The sequence below is a fragment of the Arvicanthis niloticus genome, chromosome 16 (assembly GCF_011762505.2).
Source record: "Arvicanthis niloticus isolate mArvNil1 chromosome 16, mArvNil1.pat.X, whole genome shotgun sequence".
Lineage (NCBI taxonomy): Eukaryota > Metazoa > Chordata > Mammalia > Rodentia > Muridae > Arvicanthis > Arvicanthis niloticus.
The window spans coordinates 12975245-12996497 of NC_047673.1; the positions used below are offsets into that span (position 1 = coordinate 12975245).

A 21253-nucleotide genomic window follows, 5' to 3' on the forward strand; every position below is an offset into this window, starting at 1 on the left:
AATAAATAAATAAATAAAAGATTAGAGACATAGGTACAAAATTCAATAATAGAACATCTGCCTAGTATGCTTGAGACCATAGATTCACGCCTCCCCAGTGCTGGGATTATAAGCACACACTACCATTCCTGACTTTTTACACAGAAAACCAAACTGAGGATGTTAATGCTTACAAAACCTCACCTCACTGACTGAACCGTCTCCACAGTCTCCCAAAACATATTTTTGACATGGCTGTGTAAATGTACTTGATTAATATTTTAGCTGCTTGTAAAATGTTAGCATGTTAGCATGTTAGCATGTACTCTCATCGAAGGAATGTCTTCATTACCTTTTTGACACAAAAGTCTCACCCTGTAACTGTCCTCAACCTCATTGTGATGATCCTCGTACCTCAATGTCTTGGAGCGCTACGATTACAGACTTGTGCCGTCATGGCCCAGCTTCTAAATTATTTTCTGACATCAGATTGCTTTGGTAGTGTCTGATCTAGGTATTTCTCTTTGCCTGAAGTTTGTCTTATCTCCAGTTTTTCCTCATCTTCACCCTTTGAACATTTGCTCCTGATATTCCATGATGGCGTATGTGCTGGCTAGTTTTATGTCAGCTTGACATGCTACAGTCATCAGAAGACAGCCTCAATTAGAAAATGCTTCTGTAAGATGGGTTTTAGCAAGCCATAAAGTGTTTTCTTAATTAGTGATTGATAGGGGATAGCTCAGTCCATTGTGGGTGGTGCTAAACCAAGCTGCTGGTCCTGGGTTCTGTAAGAAAGCAGGCTGAGCAAAAACTGAAGAGCAAGCCTTAAGTAGGACCCCTCCATGTCCTCTGCATCAGCTCCTGCCCTCAGGTTCCTGCTGTTTGTGTTTCTGTCCTGACTTCTTCCTTCAGTGATGAGGAAGCATGAGACAAATAAACCCTTTCCTCCCCAAGTGACTTTTGCTTCATCACAGTGACTGTAACCGGGACTAGGATGTGTGACTGGTATAGCACCCACTGTTCACACTTGAGCTGTGCCCCTGGAGGGTTCTTCTGATGCAGAGTGCATGTCTTTGAGTTGAGAAAGATTTCCTTGATCATTTCTTTTATAATTTCTGCCTCATCTCCCCAATTTGTATATGTTTTAACACCGTAATTTGGCTCCATGATCTCTGTTTTTTATGGTCCTGTCTTTCCCTGTTAACAGTTTTCTGTGTGCTCTATTGTTGGGGAGATTTTCTTTTCTCTACCTGGCTACCTATTATTTCTATGGATTTTTTTTTTTTTAACATTTTAAAATTTGTAGTAACCCTTTAAGTTTTGACCCTTTTGAAATATCTGATCTTATCACATGTCTTAGTTAGGGTTTCAGTGCTGTGAAGAGACACCATAACTAAGGCAACTGTTATAAAGACAAGCATTTAATTGGAGCTGGCTTTCAGTTTCAGAGGTTTAGTCCATTATCAATATGGTGGGAAGCATCATACAGACAGACTTGGTGCTGGTGCTGGAGGAGCCAACAGTTCTATATCTTGATCCGTTGGCAGCTAGGAGGAGTGTCTGGATCACACTGGCCAAACATGACCATATATATGAGACCTCAAAGCCCTGCCCCCACAGTGACACACTTCCTCTAACAAGGCTACACCTCCTCCAATATGGCCACACCTCCTAATAGTGCCATTCCCTGTGGCCCAAGCCTGTATTCAAATACAGGAGTCTATGAGGGCCAAACCTATTCAAACCACTACCTCACATAAATAGCTAGTCATCTCAAAGTACTGTTTTTAACTTTAATTAAATATGTATTTCTTTGATGTTTCTTTCCTCTGAATTAAATTGTATCTCTTTAATGTAGAGGGATATTTACTTATTTACCTATTGAGACAGGGTCTCATGTACTCAAGCTGGTCTAGAGCTGACTGTATAAAGAAGATAGCCTTGAATATATGGTCCTGTTACCATCAAAACACTAGGATTATAGTTATTTACAATTTTATCTGGTTTTTATGGTTCTGAGCATAAAGCCCAGTGCATTATTAGGTGGTAGCTCCTCCTGTCCATTCTTCTTTTCCTGCCCATTATCCTCAGGGGGCTCCTCCTGGTTTGCTCTCTCTTTTTCCCTTTGTACTCAAAGGATTCCGACTCTGTTCTATGTGTGGAAGCTTTATTGTGGGGAGCGGAAGTGACTGGAGTGGAAGCTTTATGGGGTAAGGGTTACATGAATGCTAATCCTCATTCTAACTACAGCAGGTGTATTTTTGTAGGGAGAGGTTGAAACATGGTCTCACTATGTAGTTCTGGCTGTCCTGGAACTCTCCATGTAGACCAGGCTGGCCTCAAACTCATAGAGATCCTCCTGTTCCTGCTTCTTGAGGACTGGGTGCTGGGATTAAAGTTGTGTACCACCACACTATGCAAAAGTGAGCGTGTTGATTTTTCAAGCATCTTTCCACATTCACCACAGTAATTTTCTGGTGTATTTCAGGAAGTAAAATTCTGGGGTAAGGGTTTTTTGATCATTTCATTTTGATGGATTTTGAATGGTCTTCTTCTTTTTCTTCTTTTCCTTCTTTTTCCTCTTCCTCCTCCTCTTCTTCCTTCTTCCTCGTCTCCTCCTTCTTCCTTTTCCTCTTCCTTTTCCTCTTCCTCCTCCTTCTTCCTCTTCCTCCTCCTCCTCCTCTTCTTTCTCTTCTTCCTCCTCTTTCTCTTCTTCCTCCACCTCCTCCTCCACTTCCTTCTTCTTCTTCTAATAATCATTCTTGTCATTTACATCTCAAATGATATCCACCTTTTTGGTTACCCCTTTACAACCCCTTTATCTCATCTGCCCTCTCCCACCTCCCCTTTGCCTCTGTGAGGATGCTCCCCCACCCACCCACTCCTGCCCCACCGCTCCAGCATTCCCCTGTGCTGGGGCATCAAACCTCCACAGGACCAAGGGCCTCCCCTCCCATTGATGTCAGACAAGACCATCTTCTGCTACGTATGTATCTGGAGTCATGGGTCCCTCCATGTACACTCCTTGGTTGGTGGTCTAGTCCCTGGGAACACTGGGTGGTCCAGCCAGCTGCATTATTTTTCCTACGGGGTTGCAATCCTCAGCTCCTCCAGTCCTTCCACCAGCCTGGAGCTCAGCCTAATGGTTGGCTGTGAGCATCACATCTGCATTGGTCAGATGCTGGCAGAACCTCCCAGGGAGCAGCCACACCAGGTTCTCGTCAGCAAGCACTTCTTGGCAACAGCAACAGTGTCAGCAACAGAGTTTGGTGTCAGCAGATAGGATGTATCCCTACATGGAGTGATCCTCAGATGACCCTTCATTCAGTCTCTGTTCCATTTTTTGTCCCTGTCTTTCCTTTGGACAGGCACATTTTTGGGTTAATCACTTTATTTAAGAAATTATGGGTAAATAGCAATGAGTATTTTGGTTTCTTTATTTTGTCTACAGATTTCAAAAACTTTGAACAAGCAAGTGACCCATGTGATCTTCAAAGATGGATATCAGAGCACCTGGGACAAAGCCCAGAAGACTGGGGCAAGGCTGGTGTCTGTCCTATGGGTTGAAAAGTAAGTAGTCTCCATGGAGCCAGCACTGTGTATGGTTAGCGCCTGTTGCTGTTAACAATGCGCCATAGACTTGCTATGCAGGAACTTACTTTCTCACAGCCATGGAAGTTGAATGTCTCGGGTGTCTGAGGGTTGTTTGTTTGGAGACATTGTTGGCCTGAACATGGCTATCTTCTTCCTATGTTCTCTTGACATTCCCTTTTTGTCTTTGTCCTCATTTCCACTTAAAAGGTCATGTCACTTCTTTAATATCCTGTCTCCAAATGCAGTCACTTTGAGGTTTGGGTTGTTAGGAATATAAATTTGTGGATTTTGAGGACACAATCCATCCATCGAAGGGAAACTTAGATGGGAGTTAAGGTCAGTAGGTCAGGGAACATAGTGTGGAAACTCTTGGGGTGAAGTAGACTTGTGTTGAGGTTGGGTCTGTTGCTATATATTGTAACGCTAATTCTGTGCTGATGCTGTAGGTCTACTATGAGTGAATCCTCAGGTTTACCAGCTTCTCTTCCTTAATTTAAAAACTACTGGTTGAATAAAGACGCTTACAGCCTATATCTGGGCAGAAGCGAGGTAGGTGGGGCTTCGGTCTGAGACTTGAGGTCTGAGGCAGGACCATGAGGAGCATGCTTGAGGAGCAGAGGATGCCTGAGGAACGGAGAGAAGAGAGAAGAAGACACCATGGAGTGAGAACTATCCATGAGGCCTAGGGCTTGCTAGCTGGAGTCAGAGCAACCCAGGCTCTGACAAGTTATAACTTGGTATTACTGGTAGGTAAGTAGGTACTGAGAGCTTAGAGTGTTGTATCTGCCCAGCTCTAATGCTGTTAAAGCTCATTATAAATATACAAGTTTTGTGTCTTTTATGGGAACTAAATGATCAGAGGCGGAATAGAAACCTTAAACCAATATTAATATTTACCACAACAGAATTGTGCTGGCAACTGAGATTAGGGTGGAAGCTGACAGTGGTGGGGAGCTGTTGAATGTTGAGACCAGACTAGGATGGTAGCAATGTAGTGATGACTGACTAGTTCAGGACTTAAAAAAAGTCATGTGTGTATATATGTATAATTTTCTGTACACCTGGGTTTGCTGAGGAGGGCTGTTGTTCATTGTCTGACCTAGACTGGGAACTGAACTCAGAACCAGAGAGATGGTTTGGCCATTGGCGGAGATGGGGAAGGCTTTAGAGACCTGGGGTGGTAGCTGGAATGGTACACATCAGAGCTGGGACTGTCTACTGAGATGTACCAAATCCCATTTCGGGGATTTCCTTATACAGTGCTCAGTGGAGGTGACAGGCAGGTAAGTAGATAGACAGATTCAGAGGGAGATTGGCAATTACAGTATGGGAGCCATCTGTACTGGGGGTTAATTAAAGCTGCATACCAGCAGTGAGCCTTGGTAAACAGATGGAGGAGAAATAAAGAAAGAAATAAAGAAGTTGACTGCTCTTGGGTCTGGAAGTCAGGCTAAGAAGGAATTGGAGTAGAGTAGGGCACTGAAGAATGAAGAATTTATATTTGGGAAAGCACAGTTGAACTATCAGAATTCATAATATTTCTGACCTCAGACGTGTGTGGTCCTGTCCTCACTGGGAAAGTCTCCGGCTCACTTAGCACCTGCAGGATGGCTCAGTTATGGCACTCCCTACTCCACAAGGTAGGGGCTCAGTCCTTCAGGTCTGCCTTGACTTGAGATAGCAGTCATAAGTCCAGGCCTCCATCAGCTATAAACTTTGGGCTTTTACTCCCTGCTTGAGTTGATGGTTTTTTAATAGCTCACAGTGTTCAAGGAAGAGCTCTCTTCACCTTTCCTGGCCTGTTAGGACTCCTCATCTTCCCCAGTGTGTTAGGTTGCTGTCCTCACTCCTCTGGTCTGTTACAAGGGGTGCCTGTCAGGAACAACTAAGTAGAAGAGATGCACAAAGGGTGTTTGTCCTGAAGACCCCGTGCCTGCTCTCTGCAGGAGCACTGCTTCTCTGTTGTATAAGACGTGAGAGCTCATCAGCTGTCCTTACTGGCGTGTGTGGGTGGAATCTTCACTGCTCACGGTTTCAGGCGTGTGTGAGTAGGATAGAAGTTTTAGCCTCAAATTCTTTGTGTTGCACGATTCAGGAAATGTCCTATGCAGAGTCCTTAGTCAGACTATTAGTCCCAAAGAGAGACTGACTGCGCAAGCTTCTCCTACCTTGGGTAGTTAGTTAAGGAGCTAGAATAGGGGAAGCAGGTGTGTTCCAGTTGTTAAATACAAATCAAAGAGGGACTCATGTGATCCCATCCTTGGGAGGCTAACGCAGGATAATTGTTGTGACTTCTGGGCTAGCATAAGCTACAAAGTAGGACCTTGTCCAAGAATAAAAACATTTTAAATAGGATATAAAGAGGGGTCTCTGTGGTGTTACTGAGGGACTGGAAGTGGAAGTTTTAGTGCTGTGAACTAACATCACACATACATGATTATTTCATATTGAAAATGCTAGCAACCAGAAGTGTTTCCAGATTTGGAGATATTTGCATCAATTTATTGGATGAACATCTAAAATGTGAAAATCTGAAATGATCAAAAGTCCAGTTCTAGGGACTGGGAAATGTAGCTTGTTGAGAACAGCACTAGCCCACGTTCGGGCGCCAAAAAATGTTGCGGCCCTCTCCACTCCACGCTTGGCGGCCACTGTTTCCCAGCCCAAGCTGCCGCTCTGGTCTGTGGGTCAGGGTTCAGCAAGAGAGAGAGTGAAGACGAACTCGAAGAATGGAGACCAGACAGAGTGTGATTCAATCCCGTTTATTCTTCAGTCTGTCTTCCTAGTCCAAGTCCCAAGTCTTGAGTTCCTAGTTCCTAGTTGTACTCCCTATGTTCTCTTCCAAGTGTCTAATGTCTACTCCTACTCCTAGTGTCTGAATCTCTGTTACTCCAAATTGTTCTCCCTAGAGCCAAGTGTCTTCTACCTAATGTCAAGTAATCTGTTACTGTCTGCCTCTCGCCTTTTATATGTCTCACTTCTAAACCACGACTTCAGGTCACACCTTTAATCATGCCCTTAGGTCTTGTCTCTAAATCTGATCTCTAAGTCACTCTTAAGTCACACACCTTTAATCTCACACACCCAAGGAAAGTCCTGGGTATCCAAAGGAAGATGTTATCAGAGTGTGCTCAGCTGTTGTAGGCTATTGTAATACAAGTCTCATGTCAGGGTATATGGCTCAAGATGGTTGCAAAGCTGATAGCCGCTTTCTGCTAAAAGTCGGCTCCCAACAGTAGCTTAGTTGTGGAAGTGTTTGCATGAAACCCTGAGTAGACTAGTACATAAACCAAGTGTGTGTGTGTATGCACACCTACAGGAGGACCAGTAGGTTAAGTTCATCCTTGGCTGCACAGGAAGTATACAGCCAGCCTGGAATGCATAAGACCCTGTGTATTAGGGCATCCATGTATTGCTTTTCTTGTTAACCCTATCTCAAAGTGAAAAAAAAAGAAAGGAATTTCAGGCTTCAGATATTTAAAATAAGGCTTTTCAACTCTAAAACATTGAACGGTAGTCATTTCATGTGTCTACTGATTGATTCCCCTCACCTTTACGTTGGGTTTGTATGTATTACACCTACATGTACCCAAACCTTCACAACATATTGTATCATTTTTTTTAATCGAACAGTTGCCTGTATATTAAATATAGTAAGAAAGCATCTCAGGTTCACACACATAGACACAGATGCTATTGTTATTGATGTCGTTCATTTTTGAAGATCCGGGTTTCCTTCAATATTTTTCTTTTTTTTTTTTTTTTTTTTTTTTTTTTTTTTTTGAGACAGGGTTTCTCTGTGTAGTCCTGGAACTCACTCTGTAGACCAGGCTGGCCTCAAACTCAGAAATCGCCTGCCTCTGCCTCCTAAGTGCTGGGATCAAAGGCATGCGCCACCACTGCCCAGCCAGTATTTTTCTTAAATAATTTTTTGTTATTAAATTTCTATATTCATTTATTATATATAGATATATCACAAATATAAATATTTTATTATTTATTATTAACTGCTTAAATAATTTTTCACTGGAATAATGAATGGTTTCATTATCTCTTAGCAGTTACACCTCACTCCCTGTTGCCTCCTGCCCCTGGCAGCCCTCAGTCTACCTTATACAAGACAGGCAAGCACTCTAACCACAGGGCTATACTGCAGCCCACTTGAGAAATTCTTCATGTGTTCTGGTGATAAGAGTTTTATACATGTTATTGCAAATCTTGTTTTTCTCTCTATGCATTTTCTCATCACTTTTTTAGTTCTGTTTCTTTGACATAGAAACTTTTTGTTTGTTTTTCTTTTGTTTCTTCCACTTTAAATGTCACCTTTGAAAAACCATTGCCTAATCCAGAGCAAAAGATATATCTCTGCTCCTTTTAAGGGTCTTGTTGATTTATATGGTGTGTTTACTCTGTCTATTCTGAGTGAGTGCTTGTGTATGATAAGGGAGGGTTCTACCTTTGCTTTTTTGCATATTGTAAGGTTGTTGGCCCAACACCACTATTTGAAGAAATTTGTGTTTTGGAGCCATTGTTGAAAACTGGCTAACATTATGGGCTTATATCCAGACTCTCAATTACCCTTACCTTTCTTTTAAATTTTTGAAATTTTTATTACTATTTACTTGTTTGTGGAGGGGATGGGTGTGTGGGTATATTTCCCACTGATAATTTGTCTCCCTTTTGTTTGTGTATTGGTTCTTTATGAATTTCACATTATGTACTGCAGTCTCACTCATCTCCCCCTCCTCTCATACTCACCCTCCACCATTGCCACTTCCCCCAGCAGAGATAAATCAAATCTCATTGTGGAAGCTGTAGTGTGTGTCCCACAGTACAGTCTGTTGTTTGTACTTTGCTTGCAAATATTCATTGCAAGAACTTAGTCTGGTACGAGGCCTCTGGCTTTTGCTATTCTATCAGTACTGGAACCTCTCTGGGACTCCCCTCGGATACCCTGTTGTCCTGCCTTGTAGAGTGGGGTCAGTAGGACCGCTCCCTGCCGCACTCATTGATGAGGTAGATGTTAGGGTGGGCCAATGCAGAGCCCTAGGTCTGGGCCTGAGAGGTGTCTGAGCTGATCAGCCCACCAGCTCTGCCACTTTCATCCCTCCAGGCTGGCTCACCAGCATTACCAGCAACTCCCACAACACTAGGGCCAGCTCTACCTCACTGCCCTGGTAAGGTGTAGGCCCCAATATCCCAAGAGTTGTAGCCGGTGAGAGACAAGGCCAATTCTCCATTCTCATGACCCCAGGGCCGGCTCTCCCACGTGCCATAGATGACCAGGGCCAAGGAGGGGAGGAGTACATTTCTTGTCCACACCACTGCCCAGCAGACAAGAAGCAGGGCTGGCTCTCCCACACTCATGCCCTTGGGGCAGGCTCACCTGTAACCCCTTCATCCAGGGCTAAGTCTTCTGTGCTGCCCAAATGAGGTGCAGGACTTCTGCTCTCATTGACCCTGTTGGCCAGCTTTCCAGCTCACCACCAGGGCGGGGGCCAAAAGGATGGGTGGAAACTTTCTCACTGATGTGACCACACAGCAGACAATGTCTTTGTTGCCTGCTCACCCACAACCCCTGCATCCAGGGGTGTGCTGCCTAGGTAGGGACAGGGCCAACTCTTGGGGTCAGCTCTCTTGCCTGCCGTATTTGACAAGGGGCATCTCTTCCTTGCCCATTTTACCACACTGCAGAAGTGACAGAGCCAGGTCTTCCACATTTATGCCCTTGGGGCCAGTTCACATTCACACACACACACACACACACACCAGGGTCAGCTCTACTGTACTGGCCAGGCAAGGTGCAGGGCCCACTCTCCTGAGTGCTGCAGCTAATGAGGGGCTGGAACAGCTCTCCTGCTCATATGACCCTGGCCAGGTCTCCCACTTGTCTCAGGTGGTGAGGGGCAAAGTGGGAAGGAGTTCTTCCCTCATCCATGCTACCACATGGAAGACAATGGTAGGGCCAGCTCACCTGCTACTCCTACAAAATGAGAGGCCAGTTCTGCATTTCCCTGGGACATAATATATTCCAGAGAGTCCAGGACTGGATGGCCACCTGGCCATTGGTGGTAACAGACCCCTGCTGCTGCTGGGCCAAAGACCCAGATGTGGCCTCGGATGGCAACACAGACCAGGCACCCACCATTGTCTCAGGTGGTGTCACTGGCTACTCACATCAATCTGTTCCTCACTACCCCCAAGTCTCCAGTTCTGCCTCTTCATTGTGCCCACATCCCTCTGTTTCTCTTTCTCTTCCATTTCTCTACCACTTACTTGTTCCACTTAGTGGTGGCCAGGGTCTCTGAGTGTCTGGGCTCATCTCAGGAATAGTCTCAGGAGCACTATGCACTGCTTGTGCATTATGGTGCTGGGCAGGGTTCGGCTCTGGCTTGCTCTGTTCCCCAAGGCCTGTGTGGCACTGGACTGATGGTCATCTCAGACTCGTTCCTTACCCAGGCCTGTCATCTTTGCAAGGGTCTTCAGTCTTGGACTTACTAGAGCCCACAGTCCCTGGCACCAGACTGATTCATGGTCATCTCAGGCTTGCTTTTCTCAAGTAATGTTCACAGGTCAGAACACTGAGCATAGACATAGCCCCCTCCTCTCTGCCACCTGCTGATGCACATGCAACACAGTAGCCATAGCTGTAGTGTTTTTAGAAGTAAAAAATTGGCACTTTTGATTGGCTTATTGAGTTCAAGTGGCCAGACTTAGCTTGGGGCACAGGTTATGACCCCCCAAGTTCAGGATTAAAGACTTGCACCATAACCCCACTTTATGCTGTACTGGGTTCAATCAAGGGCTCTATACATACTAGGTAAGTATTCTGTCAACTAAGCCATAGCCCTTGCCATATAAAGGATTGCCTTATATTTATTGAATAACAGTGGGACAAGGGCTGGAGCCATGGCTCAGTGTTAAGGGCACATGTTGTTCTTACAGAGGACCCAGGTTCAGTTTCCAGCATCCACATGGTAGCTGAAAACCATCCATAGCTCCAGATTCGGGGAGTCAATGGCCTCTTTTTACCTCTGTGGGTACTGTACACACATGGTGAACCTGTATACTCATACACTCAAAATAAATACATATAATAAAAATAAAATTACATTTTAAAAATGGGACATATCTTTTTGTACAAATATGTTAAGATTGTTGTAGTATTATTTAACTAAAAGTCTAAAAAGTAAACCTATATGTGGACATAATGGAAATCCATAAAGGTATTTTCATGCTTTGATAGATTTAGTAAGTGGCATAAAAGATAAAGAAAATTGTGAACCTTTGAGATGGCTCAGCCTATAAAGATAGTGTGACACCAAGCCTGATGACCTGAATTTCATTACCAAAACCATGTGATGGCAGGAGAGCACAGATCCTTACAAATTGTCCTCAGATTTACATATGTGTACCATGAAATGAGCATACCCACAGAGCCCACCCCCACAGTAATAAAAATGAATAAAGGGTAAGGCTTCTTCTCTAACTGCTCAGGGTCACTCATCTGTTATTCATTGGCAGTGGTCATGTGTGTGGCATCTAGGGTCACCAGATTTCCATTGTGCAGGAACTCAAGGCTTCAGACTGTAAGTCTCTGATGAAAATGTCCTTTCTTTTAGAGAACAGAAAAATTTAAATCTGAGGACAGAATAATTAAAGATCAGCCTGGCTCTCATCTCTTGGGTTTTCTGAAGAAAGTTAAAATTTTAAAAGACTAGCACAAAAAGCATTGAAATGCATCTATTAGCTGTTGTCATCCTGTTAAAGAAAGCTTTAAGACTGCTGCAGAGACAGGACCTAGGCCTGTGGAAGAGTAATTCTTGGGTCAGCTGGCTGGCAAGCAGGTGATGGTGCCATGAGAAACCTGCAGTGGTCACTCGTGATCAGCAAGTATACTGTTTTAAGACTGGTTGTAATGTGTTTATAGAAAGAGAAAGAGAGTATATTCTGTGGAGGTGTGTGTGGTGAGGTATAGGGCAAGGGGCCATACCCAGCAGGCCAATGCAGAGGCATATATTACTCCTGAGGGACCAGCCACACACCGGTAAAGTATAGAAGAGTTTATTCAGGGTATGGGAGGGGAGTTAAGAGGGTAGTAGAGGCAGAGAGACAGAGACAGGAGGGAGGGAGAGAAAGAGAAGTAGAGGCCGGCCATGAGCATGTGGAGAGTGGGGAAGGGGGAAGGAGCCAAGGGACAGAGAAATCAAAAGAGCAAGAGAGAGAGGAGGGTCCAGCAGCCCCTTTTATAGTGAGCCAGGCCTACCTGCATGTTGCCAGGTAACTGTGGGGTGGAGTTTAGACAGAATGCTAACAAGTTGTGTGGCTACCCTTCTCAAAGTTTCCCGGTGCCCCAGTGTATGCGCACCCTGACTTATCCTGACCGTCATCTTAGAAGAGGGGCTGTACTGTAGGTATTGTTAGGCTTATAGAAGGCATGAAAACAACTTGGTGACAGGAGACTTAGTAGCAAATACTTTGTCCTTTCCCCAAGTGACTTTGTATAGTTACATGTTCTCTTTTAGCGCCTAGTTCAGTCACAGTCTACTCCAACAGGATTCTGCGAGCACAGTCTGTGTCCTGCCTGCCACAGTTCAGGCTCTGGAGCCAGCCAGCCTGGGGAAGAATGGCGACTGGTAGGCAACCAGTCTGTTTTGTTCTGACCCTTACTGGATCCAACCTGGAGTTCAGTGCCTAAAACTCAGGTCCCAGTTCAGATACGCCTGCATTTTTTTTGTTAAGAGACCCCTCAAACAGTCCTTCCTTGTGTCTCGAGGGGGACACCTATTGGGATCGTGTGCTAACCAGCTGAATTTTCAGACATCTGTCCTTACCTGTTCAACCCGTCAATACCTAACGGATACATCTGAGTTGGAGAAGATACACTGCTGCATGGATGACTGACTCGCTGACTGCTCTAGAGGGTGAAGGGCAACAGTTTGATGGAGGTGACGGAATAATGAGGCTGGCCCAGCTGAGGACATGGGAAGTGACAGGTCCAAGTGGCACCTCCCTGGGCTCTGAAGTGGCTAGAGCTGGGTCTGTTGTCAGGGCTGCCTTGAAACATTTTTCTCCGTGGCCACTAGATGGCACTAATGTTACATATTTTTGAAGCACTGTAGACCTCTAATAGGAAGCATTTTCTGTTAATCATTTTTATGGAGTGCTGGATAAATGTGAGGCTTTCTGTTATTAGTGAGGTTTGTTTTATCGTTGTTAATTATATGTCTGTGTGGATATGTGGACATGAGTTACCCAAGGAGGCCAGAAGCATCAGATCTCCTTGACATGTCCAACGACATGAAGCTGGTCGTGACCTGCCTGGCATATGTTCTGGGAGTCGAACTCCAGTCCTCTGGAAAAATAATACATGCCCTTAACTACTGATCTGTATCTCTAGCCCTGGTTTTTGCTTTTGAGACACGGTCTCACTTTGTAGCCTGAGATGACTCGGAACTCACTATGTAGACCATTTTGGCCTGGAACTCAAGGAGATCCACCTGCTTCTGCCTCCCACGTGCTGAGATTAGAAATGTGTATAACCATGCCTAGCTTGGTGTGAGATTTTTATCAGTAACTTGTTACCTATTATCCTTTGTGAACTTGCAAGACGCTTGCCTAGATTTATGTTGCTGGCATCGTGTTTCCCTTCATGTGGGGACTAATGGGATTCCGGATCTGAGCCTTTGCATCCTGCCACTCTTGATCAGTGAATTGTTGAAATGCTTGTTCTAAAAGTGGGACAAAATGAGTCTTCTCTACCTCTAACTAGTATGAATCAAGGCTTTCCCCAAAGTACTCCCTACAAACGATGATTAGTAATTTTATGAACTTGGGCAGATAGTCTGTGAGTTAATCAACTTTTGTAAACCAGAAGGAAGGCGGTCGTGCTTAAACACCATGGACTGGTACAGACAGTCCATGCTAGCTGACCTTGTGCTTATAGTGACTGGGATATTCTATGTGTGGTAATCGGATCCTCAGGTTCAGTCGCTTTCCTGTTCAGATAAGTTCCAACCATCTCCTTTTGCTCTTCAGTAGAACAAGTTTGTAAGAACTACTCTGTTAACCTTGTAAGTGGTCTAGAAAAGAGGCACATAAAACACATGTAACTCCTGTTTCCATTCTAACTGGGCTTACTTGTTTGTTTTCTTTCTCTCCTTTTAGCTCCCACCTTCTCTCCTCTCACCATCTAACTGTAGCTCAGGCTGGCCTTCAGTAGTCTCTGTACCTCTGTCTCTCCAGTGTTGGGGTCATTAATGTGAGTCAGTGCACCCAGCTCTCCTGGTAGGACCATTCTGAAGCTGTGGGCTTCTGTAGGCTTAAATAATGGGTCTTTCTTAAAAAGCAGCTTTGTAAAAGTGTGGCTTAAACAAAGTATGATGGTTCATGTTTGTAATACTAGCATCTGGGAAACTGAGACAGGAGGATCACTGAGAGTTCAAGGCCAGCTTGGGCCTTATAGCTAGTTCCAAACAACCGGGGTATGATGCCAGACACTGTCTCTAAATGTTCCCTTTGATCGGTATGTTATCTCATAGCCACCAAAGTCAAAGAACAGGGTTTTATATGCCCCAAGTACCACCTGCCCTTTTGCAGTCAGCTTCCTTCTCCCCATCCCTCGGCCTTGGAGCAGTCTGTGATCTGGATTCTTTAGGCAGAAGTTTGTTTCCCTGCTGCAGGATTTCAGGCAGATGGTCTCTTCTCACATGGACTGTTTGGCTTCCTCCCCTTGATTGATAGTTTAGAGATTTCTCTATATTTCATGCAGTAATAGTTTCCTTTCATTTGTCTCGCCAAGTAGTATCCATTGCATGTACATACCACGGTGCCTTGGCCAGTGCTGGAAATGTGAACAGTTTTCCATTTTTGGTTACTATGAATGAAGTTGTTATGGAGATTTGTGTTTGTGCCTTTCTGTGTTTTCATTTCTCGTGGTTTATCACCCAAACAAGGTGGCCGCATGGTTTTATGTTCCTCTAGCAGTGTGAGTGTTCTTTTGTTCCATGCCTTCACCCACACTTGGGATTTGTCCATCATCTGAATTTAGCAATTAAGACTGGATACATAGCAACCTCTCATAAGTGCTAATTTACATACCATACAATTCTCTCAGTTAAACTATATAATTTACTGCTTTTAAACATACTCAAAGAGTTGTACAGTTTTAAAGTGTTTTGTACCTTGAATTGAAGCCTGTGCCCTTGAGCTGTCACCTCCATGTCTGAAGCCTCAGCAGCTGTGTATCCACTTTCTCCCTTTATACTTCTCCAGTTCTGAGTATGTTTGTATAAATGCAGCTACACAGTGTGGCAATGCCTGAAGCTGCTTCTTAGCAAGGTCTCTCATGTCGTCCCTTTTATTTGCTTCCTTTTTCTAATCAAATACTGCTTGATTGTATGAATGTATGTACACAAGCAAGCACAAGTGCACGTGCACATGCACACACACACACACACAAACAACTTAGGAAAATGTTTATTGGTCTCCCAGTTCCAGGTTATCGTCCATCATGGCAGGCACATCACCGCAGCAGGAGGATAATAGAATTGGTTTTGTTCCATCCTCGATCAAGAGCAGGGAGCAGTGAGTGTGCATGTGCTAACAGTGACGGTGCTCAGCCGCTCCCCCTGTCTGTGCAGTCCGGGATCCCTGTCTCAGGGAGTGTCTCATCTACGCTGAAGCTGGGTCTCCACTTCTCCTTTAGTGTACTCAAGACACTTTGTCAAAGATATTCTAACCTTAATCTAGACAGTCCTTTACAGACATGCTTGGAGGCCTGTCTCCTAGGTGTTGAGTTGTCAGTTGATAATAACTATCACAGGGTAAAAGGTAGTCATCCCTTTCAGCCACCCCCACCCCGCAGCTGGATCTACTGTGGACATTATCTAGTGCTTATTTTAAAGTGCATTTATTTTTACTTACATGTATGAGTGACTACATGTATGCATGTACATGCAATGCCCACAGAAGCAGACAATGCATCATCTCCTGAACTATAGTCACATGACAGATGGTTATGAGTGACCATATGAGTAATCCAGGTCCTCTGCAGAAGCTGCAATACACTAACACCCAACCATCTCTCCAGCCACAGGGAATTGGTTTTTAACCAGTCCCCCTCAGGGTACCCTGCTCCCACAGACAGCATATATGCATCCTTTGCTCACAGTGTTCTTTCTCTTTAGACCACTGTACAAGCCAGTGGCTTGTACAATCCTGATAGGAAGTAGGTAGTTAGATCTTGAGTCTACCATGAATATAGTTCCTGTCACATGGAGCTTTTCCCTTTCTGTTGTGCTGCCAGTCATCTCACATGGACCTTAGAACTTCACCCTGGTCTTAGGAGAGTGGTGCTTCTAGGCACCCATGTCCACACTGTTCCCCTGCTCCTCTGTCTTGTGCTCCCCACTCCCCAGGCTGCGGAGGACCTAGAGTCCTTGGCTTCTGCACTTCTGCTAGGCCTGGGCTTCCGTTTGTTTGTTTGTTTGTTTACTTTCCAGTTCTGTGGGCACCTGTTTTTGTTGGTTTATGTCTCATTTGTTTTCTTTTACTGTTATTTTATTGGAATCTGGGGGAACCAAGAGAAAATTGTACACTTGCTGTCATTTAACCCATATGTCAAAACCTTTATTCCCCAAGCATTGCTCAGTCCTGCTGTGCCTGCACTGTTACTGTGAATCTTTAGTGGTCCCTTGGTTACTCTCTTGCCCCTGAATCCTATTCTTTGGGTGACATGTCTGTGACACCCTCTTCCATACCATCTTTCCTTAGATAGAGCCCACAAGGGCAGGAGGCAAGCTTTTGAGCATAGCAAAACGACCTCAGGGAGAGCAGGACTCTGTGTGATGGTCTTCCCTAACTGGGGTTGTCTGCTGATCTTTCTCAGTGTGGTGGTGGTATATAGGAGAGCTACTTATTTGGCTTTTATGTTGGTTTTGTATCTGTCACTTTGCTAACAATGTTTATCAGGGCATTTATGATGGCGTCTTCATAGTCTCTTAATAGATCATATCTTCTAAAAATAAGAACACTGACTTCTTTCTCTCCTATTGTATTCTTTTTATTTACTTCTCTTCTTGCTCTTTATAAAACTCCAAAACTTCTCCACTCCTCCTTTGAGACAGGGTCTCATCATGTAACTCTAGCTGACCTGAAACTTGCTATGTAGACCAGGCTGACTATGAACTCACTTTACCTCTGCCTCTTGAGTGCTGGGATTAAAAGCGTGAAGTATCATGCCTGGATTTACTGTTTGTATTTTTTCACTTGAAACACTTGACTGTTCAGGTGGGACTGGTTTGTAAGAAGGTAGAAATGCTATTCCTTCCTAGTGGATTGTGAGTGTAGTGAACTATCTATAAATAGATAGAAGCAGCCACAGCTGCCAGAGAGGCTCGCTACAAACATTGTAATTAGTCAAGTCATTCCTGTAACTTCAGTAAGTGTTCAGGGGTAATGAAGCTGAGATATGCTTGTAGATACAGAGCCACTAAAGTAGGGGTGGAAGGAGCGTAGGCCAAGTAAGGACAGGGACAAACTAGATCAGTGGGAAGTAGTGAGTGAGATTTGATAAGGTGGGGCCCAAATATTTCGGGATCCACAGGATAGATGATTATATCTACAGCAGGTCAGTGAGTAAAAGGAGGAGGGCATGCAGAAGAGAAGAAATGAGGTAGGAATGAGAGGAGAGACTGGGGCTATGCACAGAATAATTATAATCAAGCAATATCAAAATCAAAGCAAGTCTGTTATGACATATTTATGCAGGGTGGAGAGACGGCTCAGAGCACTGGCTGTTCTTATAGGGGACCTGGGCTCAATTCCCAGTACCCACAAGGCAGCTCACAGCTGTCTCAAGCCCTCTTGTCTCTATGAAAACAAGCCAAACAAACGGTGAACAGAAAACATGCAGATAAAACACTTGTATCCATAAGCTAAAAATAAATGTAAAAAGACATTTGTGGAAATTGAAAAACAAAGACAGTGAAAATACTGTTAGAATTGTCTTCATATTGGTCAATATTTCTTCTCTGGAGGGAAGGGTTTTGTACCACTCCCCTCCCTGAGATGTCTCAGGTAGCAGCAGACTACTGATGAGAGAGGAGCAGCTTGTTCTAGTTCAAACTTTCAAGCCACATCTGTGAGTATGCAGTGTCCCAGAGAGTTTAAAACCAAACCAAACCAAACCATAACCTTTGGGATTGAGTTTCTGCCCTTTTGCCAGTAGGTGTCACACCTTCCTTGTGTTTTCCCAGCCCTTTGGATAAAATGGTGCTGTTGGGAAATTTCCATGTCATTGTTCCTGTGTGCTAGATGGTGACACTTCCCACTGGGTTAGCCTGAGTGCAAGCTACTAGTGTAACCACACCTATGTAGTTGTTTGCCTTGTTGTCTGGGCATACTCTTCTTACCTGGGCTCTGGCTGCCTCTGTTACTGTGTGCTTCCATGATGTCCACTTAGTTTTAGAACAGGCCAGTGGTTACTTAATTCTAAGCTGGGCAGAAATTTTCCATGTTCTTGGAATTCCTAGAACTCTTGTGGAGTTTGGAGGGTGCTTCCTTCCTGGAGAATTACTTTCAGGGTGCCCATGGATAATCTCACCTTCAGGCTTGCTCTGATGTGTGACACATCAGCAACTGTCTCCACAGCCTATTGATCCTGAGCCCATCAGCCTGGGTGTATGTTCTAACCCCTGGTTGTGTCTCAAAAGCCTGCCCCATTTCTCTCTAGCTGGATGGCCCTGCATCTCCAGTGTAGGGAATGCAGGTGTGTGGGAATGCTGATTGCATTTTGGCAATGCTTGGGATTGAACCCAGTGTCATACTTGCTGTATGAACACCCTAACACGCTTTCAATCACTGGGAAGAGCCTTGAAATATGTCCACCTTTCTCATTCCCCAAGTGCTTGGATTACAGGTATGTACTAATATGCCTGACTCTCTTCTGCATTTGCATTGGATAGAGAAGACCATGTAAAGAAGACTTTGGAAAATCTAATGTATACTGACTTATATTTTGCATGTATTATAAAAGTATGTTAACTTTGAACCTGCTGTCTGATAGATATACAGTTCTTATGTTGTGTGTGTAGAGCAAAGACAGTTTACTCACTGGGCCACCTTGACATGGTTCTACAGATGCAGGATGGCTGGAGCACGAGTTGATGAGTCTTTGTATCCCGCAGTGAATACTGAGGAACATTTACCAAACCTAATTAGAAAAAAAGTAAGTATGTGATTTCTTTGAAGGGTTGTTATGAATGTATGGACCCTTTTATTTTTATTCCTAGAAATTATACTTTCACAAATAGATTCAGAGTATCTTAAGCATGCCATTGAGTTCACTGCTATTCTCACATAAAATTTCTAGTTAACTGTAGAGGATTTCTGGTTTTTGTTTATTTGGGGTTTTTTGTTTTTGTTTTTGTTTTTTGTTTATGAATGCTTTGATGTAATCTATAGGAAATGGAAGATTGTAGTTAACCTGGAGAAGTTAAAATGTACCCCAAGGCTAGGCAGCCTTTAGTTGCTTTGTTGTTTCTTTTATTTTCTGTTCCATTTTTAGTGTATGTGTTTGTATGTTTTGTCTACATTTGTATCCGTGCACTACATGCATGCCTGATGCCCATGAGGCCTGATGGGGGCATTGGATGTGGAGCTAGAGTTTTATGCATGTAGGTCGCTAAGTGGGTGCTGAGAATTGAACCCAGGTTCTTCTCAAGGGCAGTCAGTGCTCCTAACTGTGGAGCCATCTCTCCAGTCCCTGGTATTTCTTAAGTGTAGTTCACTATGAAGTATCAAAGCATTGTGTTCTCACACAAGAACTACTGTTAGATTTAATGACCGAATCAAGATTGGATCCAGTGGATGAGAACTGTATACTTCCTACAGAGTTAAAGAAGTAGCTGCAGGCTTCTACCTACTTGTAGAAGACAGTGCATGATTTATATCCATCATGTCTGCTGCAGTAAGCCAGGTGCTGGGGCAGTGATGACACAGCTCTCTCAAGGCTTGTCCAGAGCTCCTCATCTGATTCTGGGCAGCCCTTGACTGTTAAAGACTTGGGAAAACACATCAATAGTACAAGCTATTTTTGTTTAACCTGTTAGTAAGCTCAGGCACAGCAGGCATCGCTGATGTTTCTTCCCTCTGACACTTCAGCTACTGCAAGTTAGCACATGTACCTGCTGCACACAGTGTCGCTCTACTGAGCGAGGTGTTCACTGGCTGACTTTTCTTCCCCAAGTAATAGTGTGATAGGTGCTCAAGTTAACTCTATGCTGCACATTGTGAGTGCCCTTTCCTGAACACTCACAGGGAGTCAGCTTTTATGACAGGTGTTACATGCGAGATGTGCATCACAGGGAGTCACTTTGTATGACAGGTGTTACATGCAAGATGTGCATCACAGGGAGTCACTTTGTATGACAGGTGTTACATGCAAGATGTGCATCACAGGGAGTCGGTTTGTATGACAGGTGTTACATGTGAGATGTGCATTTACTGCTTGTGCTCACAGACATAAAAGTGGAATTGTTGGCTCACTGCACATAACCTTAACTTTGGTGATCCCATCAGTAGTGTGCAATGGCCCCCCTGTCTTGTCCAGTGCCATTGTGTTATCTTTAATCTTTGTCTAGGCTGATGCACAAATAGTGACTGCCTGCATCATACGCTTACCGCTTCTAAAAACCTTAAACACGACTTGAGGAACATCATTTCAGGGGCTTGGGGCCCTGCCTGCTCTCTCCCTCTCCTGCTGCCCTAGGCTCACCATGGCGTTCAGGAAAGAGGTTTAATACACCATCATATTATCTGTCCCCTCTGTCTGGATTGTGCTCTCCTTAAGTCCCTTCACCAGCTGCCCTTCCAGCTCTAGTGTGGCTCTGTGCAGATGTCTCCTTGCCGGCAGCCCTCTCTAACCCCCATGCTGCAGTAGTAAGTCTCTCTGCTTGAGGCTGCTGTCCTGCTTCTGTCAGTGTGACCTAAGATTCCATTCCAAGGCACTGTGTGGATTTGAAACCATTGCTGTTTTGAGATTCTGGGAATGCATGCATGTGATATATATGCGTAAATGCAGGCCAACATTTATCCATGTAACAACAGCTAAATCTTTTAAAATAAACAATAAAAGAAAACAATACACTCTTACTAATGTTTATAACTTTTTTGTCTAGCACAAGTGTATGCAGCCCAAAGATTTTATTCCTAAAACACCAGAAAATGACAAAAGACTTCAAAGGAAATTTGAGAAAATGGCTGAAGAGCTACAAAGGCAAAAGGCAGCTCTAGGTAAGCCGCGTCCCACGTGCCTGACAGCTGTGGGTAGGTGCAGAGGCTGCAGTAGCTTTAAGGGAGGAAGGAGACCACAACATGTACCTGCTCTCTTAGACTGAGTAGTAACGGACAGAGAGCCACTGGAAAGCACAGTCAGTCCTCATCGTTCAAGTCAATGGGATTCTTGTCTGGGGAGGATTACAGGAAAAGCAATTTTATTTAATTCTGTCTTTTTAACTAATGCCTGGTCTTTAATGACAATTTCAACATTTTGGTTCCTTTGAAAAACACAGAAATATTATAGGAATATGTTTTTGTTTTAATCCCAGGTGTAGTATATAGAGCTGTTTGAGATTGTCCACAGCAGCTGACTGTGACTTGCCTCTTGCTCTAGCAGGGG

At 44.1% G+C, this 21253-nt stretch overlaps 1 protein-coding gene and 1 non-coding gene across 4 annotated transcripts in view; one reads left to right on the top strand and one right to left on the bottom strand.

Moving 5' to 3' along the window:
* The window catches only part of Mcph1 (microcephalin 1), a 202114-nt gene that overhangs the window by 4262 nt on the left and 176599 nt on the right, over positions 1-21253 (top strand). For 2 of the 3 annotated variants that reach the window (XM_076913876.1, XM_034520353.2), the window contains exons 3-5: positions 3431-3549; positions 18715-18802; positions 20754-20868. In XM_076913876.1, coding sequence (XP_076769991.1) covers positions 3431-3549; positions 18715-18802; positions 20754-20868 — 322 coding nt within the window. Of the gene's footprint in view, positions 1-3430; positions 3550-18296; positions 18494-18714; positions 18803-20753; positions 20869-21253 lie in introns of those variants that run through there. The other variant, XM_076913875.1, reaches the window with a different exon arrangement.
* Positions 10110-10242, bottom strand: LOC117722094 (small nucleolar RNA SNORA17). The gene has a single exon (XR_004608496.1). It is a non-coding gene; the product is annotated as a small nucleolar RNA SNORA17 (small nucleolar RNA).